At 37.4% G+C, this 18126-nt stretch overlaps 1 protein-coding gene across 4 annotated transcripts in view; it reads right to left on the bottom strand.

The window, feature by feature from the left end:
• The window catches only part of LOC135219863 (sortilin-related receptor-like), a 253800-nt gene that overhangs the window by 133792 nt on the left and 101882 nt on the right, over positions 1–18126 (bottom strand). For 3 of the 4 annotated variants that reach the window (XM_064256986.1, XM_064256983.1, XM_064256984.1), the window contains exons 4-5: positions 8881–9048; positions 4294–4449 (exon numbers count right to left, since the gene is read on the bottom strand). In XM_064256986.1, the coding sequence (XP_064113056.1) occupies positions 4294–4449; positions 8881–8926 (202 nt within the window). In that variant the 5' untranslated portion in view covers positions 8927–9048. The remainder of the gene's footprint in view (positions 1–4293; positions 4450–8880; positions 9049–18126) is intronic. The other variant, XM_064256985.1, reaches the window with a different exon arrangement.

Genomic DNA, 18126 nt, shown 5'->3' with positions numbered 1-18126 from the left:
AGCCTGGACAGAAGACTTTAAAGTTTTAATGCATGAATTCATTCCAGGGATTGTATACCTGCAGGAGATTATGTTAGGTAACTCTCCTTATAATCCTGGACTTGATTATGCTATTTTTAACTTTTCCCCCAAATCGGTGATCGTGCCCATGGAGGCGCTGCAATTAATGTTAATAAATCTCTGCAGCACTCCACAATACAATTATATACAACTCTACAAGCTGTTGCTGTCTCAGTCATATTAGACAAAAGGATAACAGTTTGTTCACTATACCTCCCACCAGACCTTTCTTTTAACATTGGAGATATTCAGTCCTTGATTAACCAACTTCCCACTCCTTTTCTCTTATTAGGAGATTTCAATGCCCACAACCCCCTTTTGGGGAAGTGTGTGTTTAGACAGCAAAGGGAAAATAATCGAGGACCTTATTGACACGAACGATATCGCCCTATATAATAATGGGTCAATGACCTTCCACAGCATTCATAATAACCATCTCTCTGCACTGGACCTTAGTATGTCCTCAACAAATATCCACCTTGACTTTAACTGGTCTGTTAATGAAGATTTGAATGGAAGTGATCATTACCCGATCCATCTGAAATATGTTGTAAATGCTCCATCTGAAGCATTACCTAAGTGGAAGGTAGAGGATGCTGACTGGGACAAGTTCAGTAAAGGAGTCAATCTAGATAGGGAGTTTGAGTCATTTCATTCTCACCTGGATGCCTATGACTACTTCATTGAATCCACTCTGAAGAGTGCTGAGGGCTCGAGACCCGAGACAAAAGGTAAACCTCGTAGACCTGCAGTTCCCTTCCCTGGTGGAATAAGACATGTGGTATTCTGAGGAAAGTCACTAGGAAGTGCTACATTGAGAACTTGCTCTAATTCTTGCATGTACAACTGAAGATCAGTAGTGTTGACAGGATGAATTGCAGAAAAGTTCTTCAAGTTTTTGAAATAACGGAAAGAACCAGTTTTGATATCTGTTGAGTAAACTGCAAGCTTTGCAACAAATGCCTTCCAAGTATCATACAAATCCATCAGTTTTTACTGCACCTTGCAAGAGAGGATTGAGGTAGGTCATTTATATGTTTGGTGATGTCTGAGAGAAACATAAGTTTCACAGTCCAATCTCAGTCCTCCAGCTCAGGATAGTCTTGGCCTTTTTCTGATAAGAAAATTTGGATTTCATCAAAGCATTCCACAAATCTCTCAAATACCTGCCCACAGCTTAACCACCTAACACTGCAGTGCAAGGGTATATATTTGCCCACACTGTCCACCTCTTCAAGGAAAGCTTGAAACTGCCTGTGAGTAAGAGAAGAGTGTGCAAGCTTGAAACTGCCTGTGAGTGAGAGAAGAGTGTGCAACAATAAAATTTACTATTTTGTAACAGTAGTCACCACCTTGTTGAGATCAGATCTTGAGATCTTGGTACATACATTTTCTTGATGAACTATGCAGTGCAATTTCAGAATGGGGTGCCCAATTTTATCCTCAACCATCTTAGTAAAACCCTTGTTTTTTTCCTACCATACCTTACAGATCTTATATCTTGTTCTTGTTGCCCCTGGTCCCATCTATTGTAAAACAAAAATCTTTCCTATATCTACCCCACTGTTCTTAAAATGGTCAGTGAATGCCTTCAGTGTCTTCTCCCTTGGTGGTGCTATACATAGGTTTACGACAACACACCTCCTTGTGTACCCGTGTCACTATACCTGGCAAAAACAGCCAAGTGGGAAATGCCATTGATATACATGCTTTCATCCAGGGCCACACTGAACACAGGTGTACTTGTTAAAGCAACCATTTCCTGCTGACTAACATTATCAGGCATTTCAGAAATACGTCTTTCCATGGTTCTAGCAGAGACAGGCATGTCTTTTATCCTTGAGATGATAACGTGTTTGTTTGATATGCCATCAAATAACACCTCAGAGCACTCTAGGAAAGCTGTTTTTATAAAATCTCCATCAGTAAAAGGCTTTCCATGCTTAGTAATACACAGGGCTAGTTTGTAACTGGCTTCAGTTTCATTTTTTTTGCTAGCACTCAAGTTTTTAACACATTACTTTGTTTCTCATAGTGGGATACGGCTTTCTTAATTGCCTCAGCCTTGTCAGCACTATCCTTGAGTCTTATCGTGTTTTATTTCAAAGAGTCATTTAACACTCAATGTTCGGCACACAACATTCTCGCAGCAGAGAGCACACACAGCACGATCATTCTACTGAATAAATCAAAAGTCATTTGTCCATGATGACTGAAATGATCGAAATGGTGACAATTAACTAGAATGAATATTACTTACGGCAGCTAGACACTGAAACAACAGCACTTTCTGACCGATGCAAATGGCTGGTGGCAGCACACCGGTACCAACTGGTCTCATACTTGTCTACATCTCGTTGTACTCACATACTCTTCATCAAGGGTATGAAACTTTTTGTTTTAATTCAATGTACCATGGGAAAGAAAAAATAGACAGATAAATATATAGATAGACAGATAGACTGATAGATAGATAGAGAGATTGATAGAGATAGATTGATTGATTGATTGATTGATTGATTGATTGATAGATAGATAAATAATGATAATTTACATAATAGATTTTATTGATAGATAGATAAATAATGATAATTTACATAATAAAGTAAATAAACCATAAAGATTAAAGTAATAATGCACAATACAAATTTTCTCTCTCTCTCTCTCTCTCTGTATTTTTTTAGGCTTTTTTCTTTGCTCCTTTGAATCAAATGCCGTGCCATAGACAAGCACTCTGCCTGCCAAGTCTGGCACGTGTACCATAGGTTGCCGACCCCTGCCCTAGAATAACGCCACTGGCGCCCTGAATCTGGGCTGGGTGTTCCTGGGCTTGAGGAGAGACGATGAACATCAGAGACGCCTCTCCAATTAGGTTTCACTGAGAGGGCGACTACCCATGGGCAGACCCAACCAAGCTCCCTTGGGCCTCCAGCCTACCTCATCCCTGGTTTAGGGGAGTCTGGCGAGTCAGCTGGCCAGGCAGCCACCTCCTCCATAATTACCTAACTTTTCACTTTTGTTCAACTTATGCATTAAAAATTTCACTGATTCACCCAATTGTGTCTCAGTACCTACCATCAGTTTGAAGTTTTGATCAGGCTGGCAAAGCGGTTGGGCTCTGATGATCGTGATTCAGGTGAAGGAGGAGCAGGAGGACTTAGGATACATGAAATATTTGAAATTGCATAGGTTACCAATAAGCACTTCAGTACTTACCTCTTTAGGAGTCCCGCTACTTTTTCGAGTTCATTACAATGTTAAGTAAAATTCTTCTATGTTTTTTTCATCCCAGCTTTCACACCCCTGAAAAATGATGTTATCTGTGCAATCCTGCCCTCTGCAAGAGGCACAAATAAAATATGCATCATAAGAAGCTTTGGTTAACCTGGTATTGCACCCTTTTCTGCAATACCTAAAACTAGTTGAACATCAGACATAACTAAGAGTTACACAAAAAATCAATAATGGGCAAAAGCAAATGAATACAATTAGTTAAAGTTAAAGTTAATCAGGATAAAGCAAACATCGGCAAACCTAGTATGGAACTGCTGAACTGCTAACTACCGATCGACAATTCTTGCTGAGAAAAAAGCCAGCCGAACCAATAATGAATCCAAAAATTAAACTAATTTTACCAAAAAAGTCAAAACCACAACAAATTTTTTCCAAATCAATAAAGAACAACCAAAGGACCAAATCTAATGGAAAACAAGCTGCTCTCTTACATGTTGGTTCTAGGGTGCAGAAACAAACTCAGGTATTTTCATGTAGTTGTTCCTCTTCTTCAAAAGACACCGGAGGAAGTATAACCGTAATTTTGGAAATTCAAGTTATTAGTATAACTGGATAAGTTATACTAATCAAAATAATAATTATAATAAAAATAATATGCACAAAGTTTACTATTTTACTATTTCTGTAAACAATTTCACAAATCACTCCTCATCCCTAACATTTAGATATTATCATCAAAAAGCAGTTTAACCAGACCACAAAGTCAGGTTTTCAGCCCCTCATAGGTATGGACCAAGAGCAAGATAATTTCCAAATTACATCTTACCTTTCCAAAGGAGCTGATGGACAAAATAATAATATTCCCTGACGAACAAACTAATAATATTCCCTAAGTGAAAGTCCCATGCATTATTAAAAAAACAATTCACACCTAATCTGCAACATACAAAACCAACAGACATATAGATCTACCAATTTATCATTAAATTTCATGCCTACCTTTCACAGGAGTAGTGCTCTTTATAGTGGCAGTGAAGCAATCCTCTTCATCAGAATTATCCCTGCAGTCTTGGCTTCCATCACATCTTTTGCTTTCTAAGATACACTTGTCAATGTCACACACAAAACTGTCTTGGCCACATCCTGTATTGGAAACTTAAACAAAGAATACAAAAAGCTGGAACACCAGCTGGTTTTTTAGGACCAATAACATGTAATATAAGCTCACAGTTACAACCAGATTTAACTGAACATTCAATAGAAAATATTATTGTTCTGATGTCGAGTAAAGGAGTTTGGACAAGAATAAGTTGAATCTAGCAGGACACCATAAAAAAACATATATGTATAGTATATGAATTTATCACTTGTAATGACAGATACTACTCAACAAAACACTGGTTTCTGTGAATGAAGATATAGACAACAAATACTGACTTTTAAAACCAAATTAAATTATTCATACAAACCCCTCAATAAATTTAGTCCTACATTCACAGTCTCTAATGTCCAAAGATACACAATGTCTTTTGTCTTCCAAAGAGATGTGCTATCATTTTCACAACAAACCTCTGGACCAATTAGTAGGCACATTACAACTTGTATCCTCCTCTGTATAGGCTGAATGCAAAACAGATAAATAGGGTTTTAGGAAGGGGGCACTCAATATACATTTGTTGGGTTTATATGAAAAATAGCTATAAAAATTCAATGTTTCATGACAACCACATCAGTCATCCTACGCCAAAATTACACTGTGGGAAGGAGGTAGATAAACTGAGTTCCAGATTTCTTAAGGGGCCCTGAAAAATTCAAAAGAATACTAGAAGAATGTTGGTCAGAATACCATGGTTCCAGTAATGTATGTTATCCCATGGGGGACTTTGAAAAGCTGAAGACCTAAATAGTAAAAGACAAGGTGCTGTCATGTGGACAATTTGTTCCAGTATCTTGAGCATGCCATCACAATGTCACCAAATGGTGCTTTGGTGTCATTTGGATGGTGCTATTTCTGCTAAAAGGGCAGCAACGGCAAGGATAAACATTTAACCAAGTAACTGTATCCTTAATAATATCCATTTCATGTATGTTTATCATTTTGAATTTTATGTTCCAGAGGCTGTTACTAGTATGACTAAAGCGCTGTAGCCTACATGCCACAGGTCTAGCACATTCCTGAAACTGATAATGATTCAGGCCTATTCAAACTACTAAATGAAACTTTCATTAGTAAAAGATATCATGTAATATAATCCTAAAACATAATGTTAAATTAAAATTTCATGCATACAAATATTGCATAATACAATGCTACTAGCATATGGGTTTAATTGGTTCGTAATGGCTCTCTTTCACGAGGTGTGTATTGAAAAGTCTTTTCTCTATTATCCCCACAAAAACAAATATGCCAATCTCTGGCTGTTTGGTGAATATGTGCAACTTCAGTTTTTCCACCAGTATTAGCTACTTTGTAGAAACTCAGAAAGCAAAATGCCATAATGTCCCTGTGTGATGGCTCCTGAAGCCTCCAGAAAATGTAAGATATTAAAAAAGTATGGTCTAGAAAGACAAACATGATGAAGACAATACTGCCAATGAGTACAAACCTACCCAGGTATGCATTACATCTCCAGATTAAAGTTTGCAAATGAAGAATAATGCTAAGTATCTTGTTTCTAAACAGCTGAAACTATCATGTTCATTTAATAAATGACTAAAATAGGTATGGATTTGATTTAGCAACAATTACTCTTACCTCCATTAACTGTACAGATACAGTGTGCTTAGAAAACTGCTGCTTCTGCTGGCCCATGAACAAAAACTATAGAATTACCGGTCCCAGTTCCCTCATCCTACCAGTGAATAGCTCTCAACAGTCAACACAAAGGATTTGCTGCATTAACTGTGACTGATGATGGGAGGAATCGCAAAACATTTTGTAACAAGGGTACCTCTTGAGAACTAGCTGTCACCAAAAAATTTTAGCACAAGAGTGACCAATAAGTCTACAGCAAGAGAGACTGACAAGCTACTGTTTGGACTAACAGATGTCCAAAAGATGGCAGCACTTTGGAAGATGCTGGGGTCTCGGGGTTTGTCCTTGGAGGGTTTGCTGATGGACTTCATGGATGCTCGCTTTCCCCCCCCCTTCTCCAGGACTCGTCTTTGTGCGTAGCCGAGGTCAGCCATACTGTATTGCTCCGCCAGTGACAGTTGCCACTTCTTCGAGTCAGAGGGAAGCATTGGCGTCAGCCCCGCTAGTGACGTCACAGGGTCAGTCATTTTGTATCCCTCCGCCAGCGGCATCTGCTTCCCATTCGGATCGAGGGGAAACTGTGATGGCATCGCCACTTATAACGTCACTTCCATCGATGACTTCACTCCAGTCATCTCCGCTGCTCTGCCTCGCTCGTCTGTGTCGTCATCGTTTGCTGCCATGATGTCATCTCTGCCATCAAGTTTGCGGCATCTCCCTTCCATGTCATCAGAGCCTTCTCTTGCTGATTCACCTGAGGGTTTACGCCAGGTGGTTCTTAAGAGATAGGACTCTGTTTTGGAAGATATATTGGCTGCCATGTCAGCTGGCAAATGGCATATGATGACGGGGGTTTCGTTATTGAGACACGCTGTAAGCTGAAAATCGTCATAAGCTAGAAAATCGTCAAAAATCCTAGGAAAACCATACTTTTAATGCTTTGGGTGTGTTAAAAACTATGTAAACTGCATTTTTATTGCATTTTTCATAAAAAAAATCCTGCAAATAAGAAGAAAGAGAAAGAGGTTGTCCTAGAGCGGTTAGGCTAATCGCAAATCCGAAGATTTGGGTGTGTTAGCCTAGCGACTCAGAGCGGCTAGTCAGTATAAATGATCGGGGGCAGGCGACTAGGGAGCTGGAGGACAAAAGAATGCGAAGGGACGAGGTCCTAACGTAAAGGCATGAGGGCCTAAGAACTCCTAACGCAAGGGTATCGTGATCTGATTAGGCTAGGCTAAGATCCGAAGCATGCGGTCGGAGCGAGAAACTCCCCGTGAAAGAACTAGGAAATAAAATGCGAAAGCTAACTGCATGTAATAAAATGAGATAAAATACTGCTTAACATGTAAATCGAGCCCAATTGGTATGGGGGACCAATTGGTGCGCGAATAACCGCCATGTGGTCGACGAGTCAGGGATGGCGGCGCGGGGACGAAGACGCTCTCGCTATCGAACATCTAAAAACTCAAATAACTCGGCTGATTCGCCGAAGATCAATATTAACTGATCTTAAACATTAATAGCAGTACTTAACTTGGATGCAGAAGCTTGATGTTCCATCTTGCAAAGAGTAAGGAAATTACTAAGGCGAAAACACAGCACAGAGTAAAAAACGCGTGTGGCGCCGACAATGCTATCGAAAGGAATGAAAACAAAGACGCTGACCGTAGTAGTAGCGGGTAGCGGGGCCTTAGTCCGGCTCCTCTGTAGGCAGGGGATTTTGAAGGAGGAAGAGACTAAATGGCAAGGGACCTCTGGTAGATGCTTCCACTCGCCCCAGATACCATACCGACACCTTTAATTAAAAGGTGAGCGAGCCAGAATACTCTGGCACTACCGTTTCTCTTTTTTCTCTGGTTTTCTCTGGTATGTATAGCAATATTTATACCTTAGAAATGAGTATCAAAGGGACATTTCACGGAGCAACACAGGATGAGCCCAGAAATAGATTTTTCCTCCGTCAAAATCCCTTTTTTGGAGTCATATTTTTCCATTCATATCGGCATCTTTAGCGTCGTAACCCTGGAACATGCGTTGTAAACCTGGAAATAATTTCTGATGAATATAATTGAAAAGTGTCATAATCTCGGAATGCCATAAGCCGAACCCGTTGTAAGCCGGGGACAAGCTACTTGTAATATACCGTAATTGAATACAGCAAACAAAACAACCTTTATTTACATCATCATTATTATAAAATAGTTGTGCTATTTAACTTTTGCAAATGATCACTTTTCTCCTGAAAATATTTTGGTTTTTAGAATTACAGATAAGAGGTCATACAACTGTAAGAAAGTGAGAGCTTGCTCATCCTAATGTCTGATTATGGTACTTACCTACAATAACTATCGTAGTTGTTTTTTACTGTATTGATAGTTGTATTACTAGTGATTAACTTGAATTACCCATGGTTTTTACCATTATTACAGACGTTTTGTTAAGTGTCCATAGCTTTGAGGGTAGTTAACTACTATTGACACAACTATCAACACTTCAGGGTTAAGCCTATCATTGAAAATCTTGGCAGAATTTAAAGTTTGCTTTTTATACTTGGTGTATAAGATGACCCTCCCATTTTGGGGCGAGAATTTTTAAGGTTAAAAGGTCGCCTTACATGCTGGCATATACAGTATGTAAGAACAATGAAGATGAATGGCTAATATAAAGATAAAGCCCTTTAATCAGAGACTTAACACCCTCTTTAAGTTTAATATTTTCAGAATAGTAACAAGCTTGCCGATATAACTCACAAGCAATTTATTAAATCAAGTGCTGTTGAGTTACATTTCCAGTTCTTTTATAGATCTTTCATAGGCATTTTGTATCTTTACCCTGTGTGGTAGAGTGCAGAATGGAGTCAACAGCACTAGCAGTCATAGCTGTAGTAGTAAGGCAATCCTCCTCATCAGTGTTATCCTTGCAATCTTGGTTCCCATCGCATCTTCTCTCTTCCAACAAACATCTTACACCATCACACAAAAATCTGCCCTTGGCACAACCTATCAAGAAAATCATGAAAGGTTTTAGGTTTAGTAAAAAAAAAAAAAATTACCAGAAACCATAAATATTATGTGTGGCATACGGTGTCCAGACAGTTTGCTACTGGACCATTCATACCTGGACATTTTGTTACCAGACACTTCGCTACTGGACAGTTTGTCACTAGGACCCTTCACTACTAGGACACAATGGTACCTGTATAGTTATTTTCACATTGAATAGTACCTTGTTAATGTAATTATACCATCCATCAATCTTGTTTCATTACAAACCACCAATTTCCCAAATTACTTAAATACTGAATACATACATACCTTGTTATTGCAATTTCATTTACCATCCACAAAGTCCCTTTTTTAAAGGTTAATAAACCCTTATTCAGTCAAGATGCCAAGGACTATTACATCCAGAAGACAAGAAATAAAGTTAGTGGGTGATTTTAATTACACATACCTACATAAAAAGCGAAAGCATAATAGTGATGGAACAAAACAATACTGAATGTGTAGAAATCGGAGATGTAAAGCAAGAGTGCACAAAAACATAAATGATGTAAATTACATGATAATCAAGGTAGTAGGTGAGCAAAATCATATTACCACAGTATCATCTGTCAGCGCAAATTGTTCCCAAACCCAAATAAAAGATAAAAGCATTTGGAACCCAGGACTCCTCCTTGTTACTGAACTTTCTTCTGCAACAAATTTAAGCTGTAATATACACTGTTAGAGACAAAAGGAAAATAAATGCCCTCCAATCCCAAAAACACAGCATGGTTATCAGACTCCTGGAGAGTATGCCAAACTAAGTAAAAATGGGTTGCTGTTTCTACAGTGACAGTGGTGAAGATGATCTTGAGAGGGTTTTAGTATTTGCATCTGAAGATGGGTCAAGAGATTGAAAAACTTTATTAAAGTATGGGCATGCAATGGAACATTCAAGTGTTGTCCAATAATATACTATCAGTTACAGATACCTTGTACGTATATTCAAAATAAAGATATAAGTGTTCCCTGACTCTTTGCACTACTACCTGACAACTGAGGCCATTAACAAAAGCTTCTTTTCTATAATTAAAGAGTTTGTACAAAATTGAGCCTGATCATATTGTGGTTGATTTTGAAAAAGCAGTCTTAAATTCTCTTTGACTGTTTTTCAAGAAACAGAAGTTATCTGCTGTTTATTTAATTTAGATCAGAATGTTTAGAAACAAAGTTCAAGCTGGATACAAGGAACAATACCATGAAGATGGACAACTTTTGCTTGAAAGTGCGGTGTTTCCCATCACTGGCATTTTTACCCAAAAAACAATGTTGTTGAAGGGTTTTAACAATTAATTGATGATGACAAAATCCCAGAAAAAATTGTTTTTTACTTCGCTACAAAATGTTTGTGGTGAATGAGGCAGTGGATCTTGGAGAAGACTAGATCCCTTGTTTCCTACAGATTTGTGCAATGTGTACGAAGGCCAATAAATGAAATGCCAAGGACAAATAATGACTTAACAGAGGTTTCATAGCTCTCTTAGAATGTCGGTTACCCCTCTTACGCCGAATGGACGTATTAAACGTCGAGTCAAAATGTCTCCCATATGCTGAATGGACGTATCAAACGTCGACTCAAAATAGTTTTTTTTTAAATTCGCGGAAAAATACTTATAGGCCTACCAGCCGAAAACTTTTGAATCACGCGCCTTGGGGGATGCTGGGAGTTCACGGATCAAGGCATTGTTTTGTTTACAATCGCTATGCAGGCACGCAAGCGCGAATTTCTTTCTTATCGCACTAAAAAGTATCAGTGACACATCTCAAAAATTATTTTGTCACTTTGACATAATTTTTGCACCCTTTTAAATTATCCTTTACATGAAGTATTATATATGGAAATGTGCGCAATTTCATGTAAAATACAACAAAAAAATACTCATGATTGTAGCTTTTATCAGTTTTGAAATATTTTCATATAAATAACGATAAGTGCAAAAATTTCAACCTTCGGTCAACTTTGACTTTACCGAAATAGTCGAGAAACGCAATTGTAAGCTAAAACTCTTATATTATAGTAATATTCAATCATTTGCCTTCATTTTGCAACAAACTGGACGTCTCTAGCACAATATTTCAATTTATGGTGAATTTATGAAAAAACTTTTTCCTTACGTTCGCGCGGTAACTCTTCCGATAAATGTTTTCATGCGATTGTCCTAATGTTTGCACCATTTTAAATTTGCCGTTACATAAAGTTTTATATATGGAAATGTGCGCAATTTCATGCACAATACAACTAAAAACAACCCATGGTTGTAGATTTATCAGTTTTGAAATATTTTCATATAAATAACGTTAAGTGCAAAAATTTCATCTTTCGGTCAACTTTGACTCTACCGAAATGGTCGAAAAACGCAATTGTAAGCTAAAACTCTTATATTCTAGTAATATTCAATCATTTACCTTCATTTTGCAACGACTTGGAAGTCTCTAGCACAATATTTCGATTTATGGTGAATTTATGAAAAAAAAAAAAAAAAAAAAAACATTTTCCTTATGTTCGCGCGGTAACTCTTCCGAAAAAATCGGAATTTTTTTTGTGCGATTGTCGAAATGTTTGCACCATTTAAAATTAGCTGTTACATTAAGTTTTATATATGAAAATGTGCGCAATTTCATGTAGAATACAAATAAAAATGATTGAAGGTTGTATCTTTTCTCTTTTTTCGAAATATTTGCATATAAATCACGATAAATAGAAAAAAAACCACGTTCGGTCAAATTTGACTCTACCGAAATAGTTGAAAAACGCAATTGTAAGCTAAAACTCTTACGGCCTAGTAATATTCAGTCATTTATCTTCATTTTGAAACAAATTTGAAGTCTCTAGAACAATATTGTGATTTATGGTGAATTTTTGAAAAATATATTTACTTCCCTCCGCGCGCCGATTCGCGGCCGCAAGTCTCCGAAATGCGTACATCGCATTATCCTAATATTTGCTCCTTTTCATATTAGCCATTTTATAGAGTTTCATATATCAAAATGTGCGCAAATTCATGAAGAATACAATAAAAAATAATTGAAGGTTGTAGCTTTTCCCATCTTCGAAATATGTGCATATAAATAATATATATATAAACATTTCGACATTCGGTCAACTTTAACTCGTCCGAAATGGTCGAAATCTGCAATTCTAATCTAAAACTCTTACAGTATCGTAATATTCAATCATTTGTCTTCATTTTGAAACAAATTGGAAGTCTCTAGAACAATATTTAGATTTACGGTGAATTTTTGAAAAAAACATTTTTTTATCTCCATGCGTTACGAATTCATACATCATTTTGTGATAATATTTTTCTGGTGTTGCGTTTATTGTTTTACAATGTATTATATATCAAAATGATTGCAATTTAGTGTACAATACAACGAAAAAAAAAAAGTAACTTGTTAGCTTTGACCGTTTTTTGCACAGCGTGATTTGAATACAATTATGTATGAATTTTTTTTTCGCTACCATATATCGCATTATTTACATATGATATTATTTTTCATTTCTGATAGTTGCATACTAAACTTCATGCAATGACAAAAATGGAGCCAAAAATGAACTCTTAATCTTGAAAACTAAGCGCGCTGTGATTTTTTGAAAAAAAATTATTTTTTCCGCTTCCGCGCTCACTCCAAACCGGGCCTGGCATACGGGAGAGCTTTTGATTTTTAGGGCTTCGGCGTAAGAGGGTTACAAGCTCACACCCTAACATATGGAAACTTATTGATGTTTTAGAAAATGAGGAAGCACTTGCAAGAATGAAAATAATACAAATAAATAAATTGCAATTACCCAGGTACCAATAAAGGGATTTTGACGTAGGAAAAATCTATTTCTGGGCGAGGAAGCCATGTCGCCCAGTGAAATGTGTCTGCTTTAGCACTATTTCTAGTAAAATATTGCTATAATACCAGAGAACTGCTAACTGGACATGTCAGGAAAGCCATCTGACTCAAGCTCACCTATATAAAAGGTGTCGGTATAAAACTGGGGCGAGTGTTAAACACTACCACAGCAACCCCTCCAATTAGCCTTTTCCTCATCAAAAGACCCCAAATACGGGGAGCCGACCCATAGGTCACACCTAGCTACCCCGTTGAAGGCGTCTGTGACGTCATACTTTTCGATAGCCATCTCGTGTTCGAACGCTCGAATATAGCTATCTGTTCCTTTATTTTTATTCTTGGTTATGGATCGTTAATCTACCTCTTCACCCAAGTTAAGTACTGGTTCCGCCCTTATTCAATATTTAGGGAGTGAATTTGCCTTTCGTTTTGCCTTTATTTAGGGTTTGTTAGGCGTCACTTTTTTAAGTAGCGGCGGGCGGCGAGTTTGCCTTTACGGCTTACCCTTGAATTGTACCGATTTCGAGTGGTCTTTCCTCTCTGCTTGTAACATGTGATATTTCAGTACATATATAATTTATTTATTTCTTGGGTGGCAGTTTTAAGTCGATCCTATTTTCGTTTATGTTTTTGTTATTTTCATTTATTTTCATGTTTTCACGGGGGTCTTCATTCGAGCACGTTTCTTTGTTACGTGTTTCGCCGTATATCCACCGTTATCCCTTTTATTTTTAAGTTTGGTATATTTCATTCAGATATTTTTCCCTTTTTTCTTTTCGTCTGCCTGCCGTTTCTTTCGTTTTGTCAGTAGGCAAGTAGGATTTCCCCTTTTGCGCCCACCGTTATCGGGTGGCCTTCATAGCGGTTTTATATTTTAAGAGGTTTTATTTTCATTTCCCCACCCCGTGTTAAAGCATGATTTTCTTTTAGCTTTAAGTAATTGATTTTATTTTGTTCTATGTATTTGTTGGATGTTATGTTCGGTTAGCCTACATAGGGCTGTGCCGCGTTTTCCTCGTGATCTTTTTTCGCGGGGATACGCTGGTCACATGATCGTCACCCCATCAGTCCTCCCTTCCTCCCCCTCACGTGGGGCCCCCAGTAATTGGGTGCTCCTCTCGCTCAGGTTGTCGCTGACAACCGTTCCCAATCAGCGGAGGGGGGAGTGTAGAGGGTCCTCCAGGACCTTAGGTTGGTGGGTGTCGCTTCTCAGCCGACCTCCTCCGGAGTTGATGGTTGCTTTGCGTATTTAGCCTCGGTTTCCGTGGATTTGTTGCGCTTTGCTTCTTTCAGCTCTCGGAACTTACATCCATCCGCCTAAAACATTCCCTCTCCGCATAAGGCGGGTTTAGATTCCGGCTTCTCCGGTAGTCGTTGAGGGCTATGTTTACGGAAGTTACTCTTCCGAGGGCGGACATATTATATTTGTTATTTTAATTTTTTCTTTTCGTTTTGCCACGGAACTTGGGAGTTCATGTGGCCGTCCCGGGATACTTCGTGTACCCCCCCCCGGTCATACAGTTCCGGGTGGTTTTATTTCTTACACAGTTCCCAGGACGTAAATATATAAATATATAAGGGGTTTTATATTTTCTGAGTCCGGTATGCTCCGGCATATGACATTATCATCATAATTATCCTAATAAGTTTGTACAATTGTTCTTATATATCATTGCACTTACAGGCCACTCAGTGTCTGGTTGCCGGTCTACAGGATCCGTGCAACCATGATGTTTGCCGGAACCATGCCCCGTGCGCAGTGTTGCTTACAGATTCCGTAGTCTGGCATCACGAAAACTGCTTTGCCTGCTACGACTTGTACAACAGGTTACCTGTTCGGTAAGTTACCGCACTGCTTGTTCTATGCATTTGTGATGGAATTATATTACACTACTTGTGTTAGTTAAAAAAAAAAAAAAAAAAAAAAATTACTAAATAAATAAATAAATAAAAATTTCTTTAAATTAAATTACATTAATTAATCAACATATGTAAGCATAATGTTGAAAGATTTTACTCGAAATTGACACATTCCTTGCATTACAGACGGAGCACTCTGTTAAGGATGCTGCACTCTCCACCCTCAAGATCTGGGTTGGAGGTTTTGGACGGAACGTAGGGAAAGCTAAGCCGTATATTCTACCTCAAGATATGGCAGCCTTCCCAGCCGGGAAATCTGCCGGATACGTTGACCCAAAATTCGCAGCACCAATTATCAAATCAATTCAAGATTCAGTTATGGAACAGCAAGAGACAGAGTTGCCGGACCTTGGCAAGTGAATACTAGTAGTTTGTATCTAAAGAATAAAACTAGCAATATGAGTAACCTATATATGTAGGTAGTTTCAGTAGGAACGTACATATAAAGTAAAATTAATTTCTCAACTTCTAGCACTGGGGGCTTACTTTTACTAATATGTACTGTTTGATCTTATTCAATGGTAGACAATACAAGCAGGTCATCATTCCACAGACTGATATAAGAACCGTTTCTATCTTTCCAAACCTGAAGAAAAAAAATTCTCCCTGCTTCTGTTTCCAGAATTTTTCATCTCTCTTGTTCTGGAGGTGGGATTATTGCTTGCTTATCTTCCTCCCAAATGAGAGTACTTTGCTGCTCATCTGATTTGCACCACAAATTTGTTATTCCTTGAATTACAAAAACTATATTCATGAACTACAGGCTATGCAAATAATAAAAAAATGTATTTATCAAAGTAAAGCTTTATAAGATACTGTAGTATTAATCTTAGAAGACATTAGAATTATTTGGCCTAGAACTTGAAATAAGGCATAATTGAAATTGTAAAACCTAGCATGTTTTCAAGAAAATTAGCACACTAATGAAAACACAGCATCTAACAAAATAAAAAATAACACATTTTTTAGCTATAGCAGTTACTCAAAATCACTAAGTGAAGATTTCATTTTGTCAAAATCACAAGGAAATTGCCACCTGAAGAAAAGAATTGGAAGTTCTAATTTTTTATTTTTTACCCGAATACATCATGGTAATTTCCCTCATTCATTTCATTCCTGAAATATTTAAAATTAAAACAGTTGAATTGTAATACTTCCAGGGTATAAATGAAAATTGTAAATCTCAAAACACATGAATTACATTCCTTAACTAGAGAAATCAAAACATTTATCATAGCACACTGCAGTGAAACAATAAGCTGATATGCATCAAAGAAGCACTTAACAAAGGTCCTATTATAGTTTTTTTAATTAAAACTATAATTTTTTTCAACATCAAAAATGACAAATTTTCAATCAATTTGTACTTTTCATAACTAACAAACCTGAGGTCTTAACAATAAGATAATCTTCTTGCGCCAGCTGGAAACCGGTAAAAACAATCAAAGATCATAAAGCAAGGAATCTGTGGCATCTACCAACTTGTGTATACGAGGGGGAAGCTGGTCGTCAACCAAGAATAGTATCTCGTGACCTGTTAGTGTTTCCCCCAACCAAGGAAAAGAGAGAGGGGTAGCTAGAGGTGGGCAGTGAGTGTTAAGACCTCAGGTTTGTAAGCTATGAAAAATACAAACTGATTTAAAATTTGTCATTTGTTCACATGCTTAACAAACCCCTGGTCTTAACAATAAGATAGACTTATACTTGGAGGGAGGTACATCTATCTTAAACTGGCTGGGAGTTAACCCACTTGACCACCCTTCCTAAAAGAACGAGTTCTAACAAAGGGGAGCTGAAGCCCATGAGAGAATAGAAAATTGGATATCTAAAAACTCAGCTGTCTGGGTTGAAACACGATATATGGTCAGATTCATTGCATTCCAGGAACAAAAGAAAATTGACTGTTCAAGTAACAAACCATAATAGCCACAGGGGTTTGTTACCACTCCTCACTCCCCTTGCTAGAGAGAGAGCTCTTGCTTCTGAATAAGAGATTTGTCTATTGTAAAGTAACAATACAAAAACCACCACCAGTATTACCACCCTACTCACCTGTATCAGACCAGTTCCACCATATGATGTGTCTATTCTTCAACCCGCCTGTAGGAAGAAGAAAGGAACAAAGAGAAAGAAAGAGGCCAGACAATTAACTCATTCTATCTTCCCCACAATCATCTTAACCCTCTTACGCCGAAGCCCTAAAAATCAAAACCTCTCCCGTATGCCGGCGCCGGTTTGGAGTGAGCGCGGAAGCGGAAAAAATAATTTTTTCAAAAAATCACAGCGCGCTTAGTTTTCAAGATTAAGAGTTCATTTTTGGCTCATTTTTTTTGTCATTGCCTGAAGTTTAGTATGCAATCATCAGAAATGAAAAATATCATTATCATATGTAAATAATGCAATATATGGTAGCGAAAAAAAAAACATAGATAATTGTATTCAAATCACGCTGTGCAAAAAACGGTCAAAGCTAACGAGTTACTTTTTTTTTCGTTGTATTGTACACTAAATTTCAATCATTTTGATATATAATACATAGTAAAACAATAAAAGCAACACCGGAAAAATATTATCACAAAATGATGTACGAATTCGTAACGCGCGGACGTAAAAAAATGTTATTTTCAAAAATTCACCGTAATTCTAAATATTGTTCTAGAGACTTACAATTTGTTTCAAAATTAAGACAAATGATTGAATATTACGATACTGTAAGAGTTTTAGATTAGAATTGCAGATTTCGACCATTTCGGACGAGTTAAATTTGACCGAATGTCAAAATTTTTATATATATATTTTTTTAAATGCACATATTTCGAAGATGGAAAAACCTACAACCTTCAGTTATTTTTTATTGTATTCTTCATGAATTTGCGCACATTTTGATATATGAAACTCTATAAAAAGGCTAATATGAAAAGGAGCAAATATTAGGATAATGCGATGTACGTATTTCGGAGACTTGCGGCCGCGAATCGGCGCGCGGAGTGAAGGTAAATATATTTTTCAAAAATTCACCATAAATCACAATATTGTTTTAGAGACCTCAAATTTATTTCAAAATGAAGAAAAATGACGGAATATTACTAGGCCGTAAGAGTTTTAGCTTACAATTGCGTTTTTCAACTATTTCTGTAGAGTCAAATTTGACCGAACGTGGTTTTTTTTTCTATTTATCGTGATTTATATGCAAATATTTCGAAAAAAGAGAAAAGCTACAACCTTCAATCATTTTTAGTTGTATTCTACATGAAATTGCGCACGTTTTCA

The sequence above is a fragment of the Macrobrachium nipponense genome, chromosome 1 (assembly GCF_015104395.2).
Source record: "Macrobrachium nipponense isolate FS-2020 chromosome 1, ASM1510439v2, whole genome shotgun sequence".
Classification (NCBI taxonomy): Eukaryota; Metazoa; Arthropoda; class Malacostraca; order Decapoda; family Palaemonidae; genus Macrobrachium; species Macrobrachium nipponense.
The sequence above is the reverse complement of the archived record's forward strand: the minus strand, read 5'-3'. Positions and strand labels throughout refer to the sequence as shown.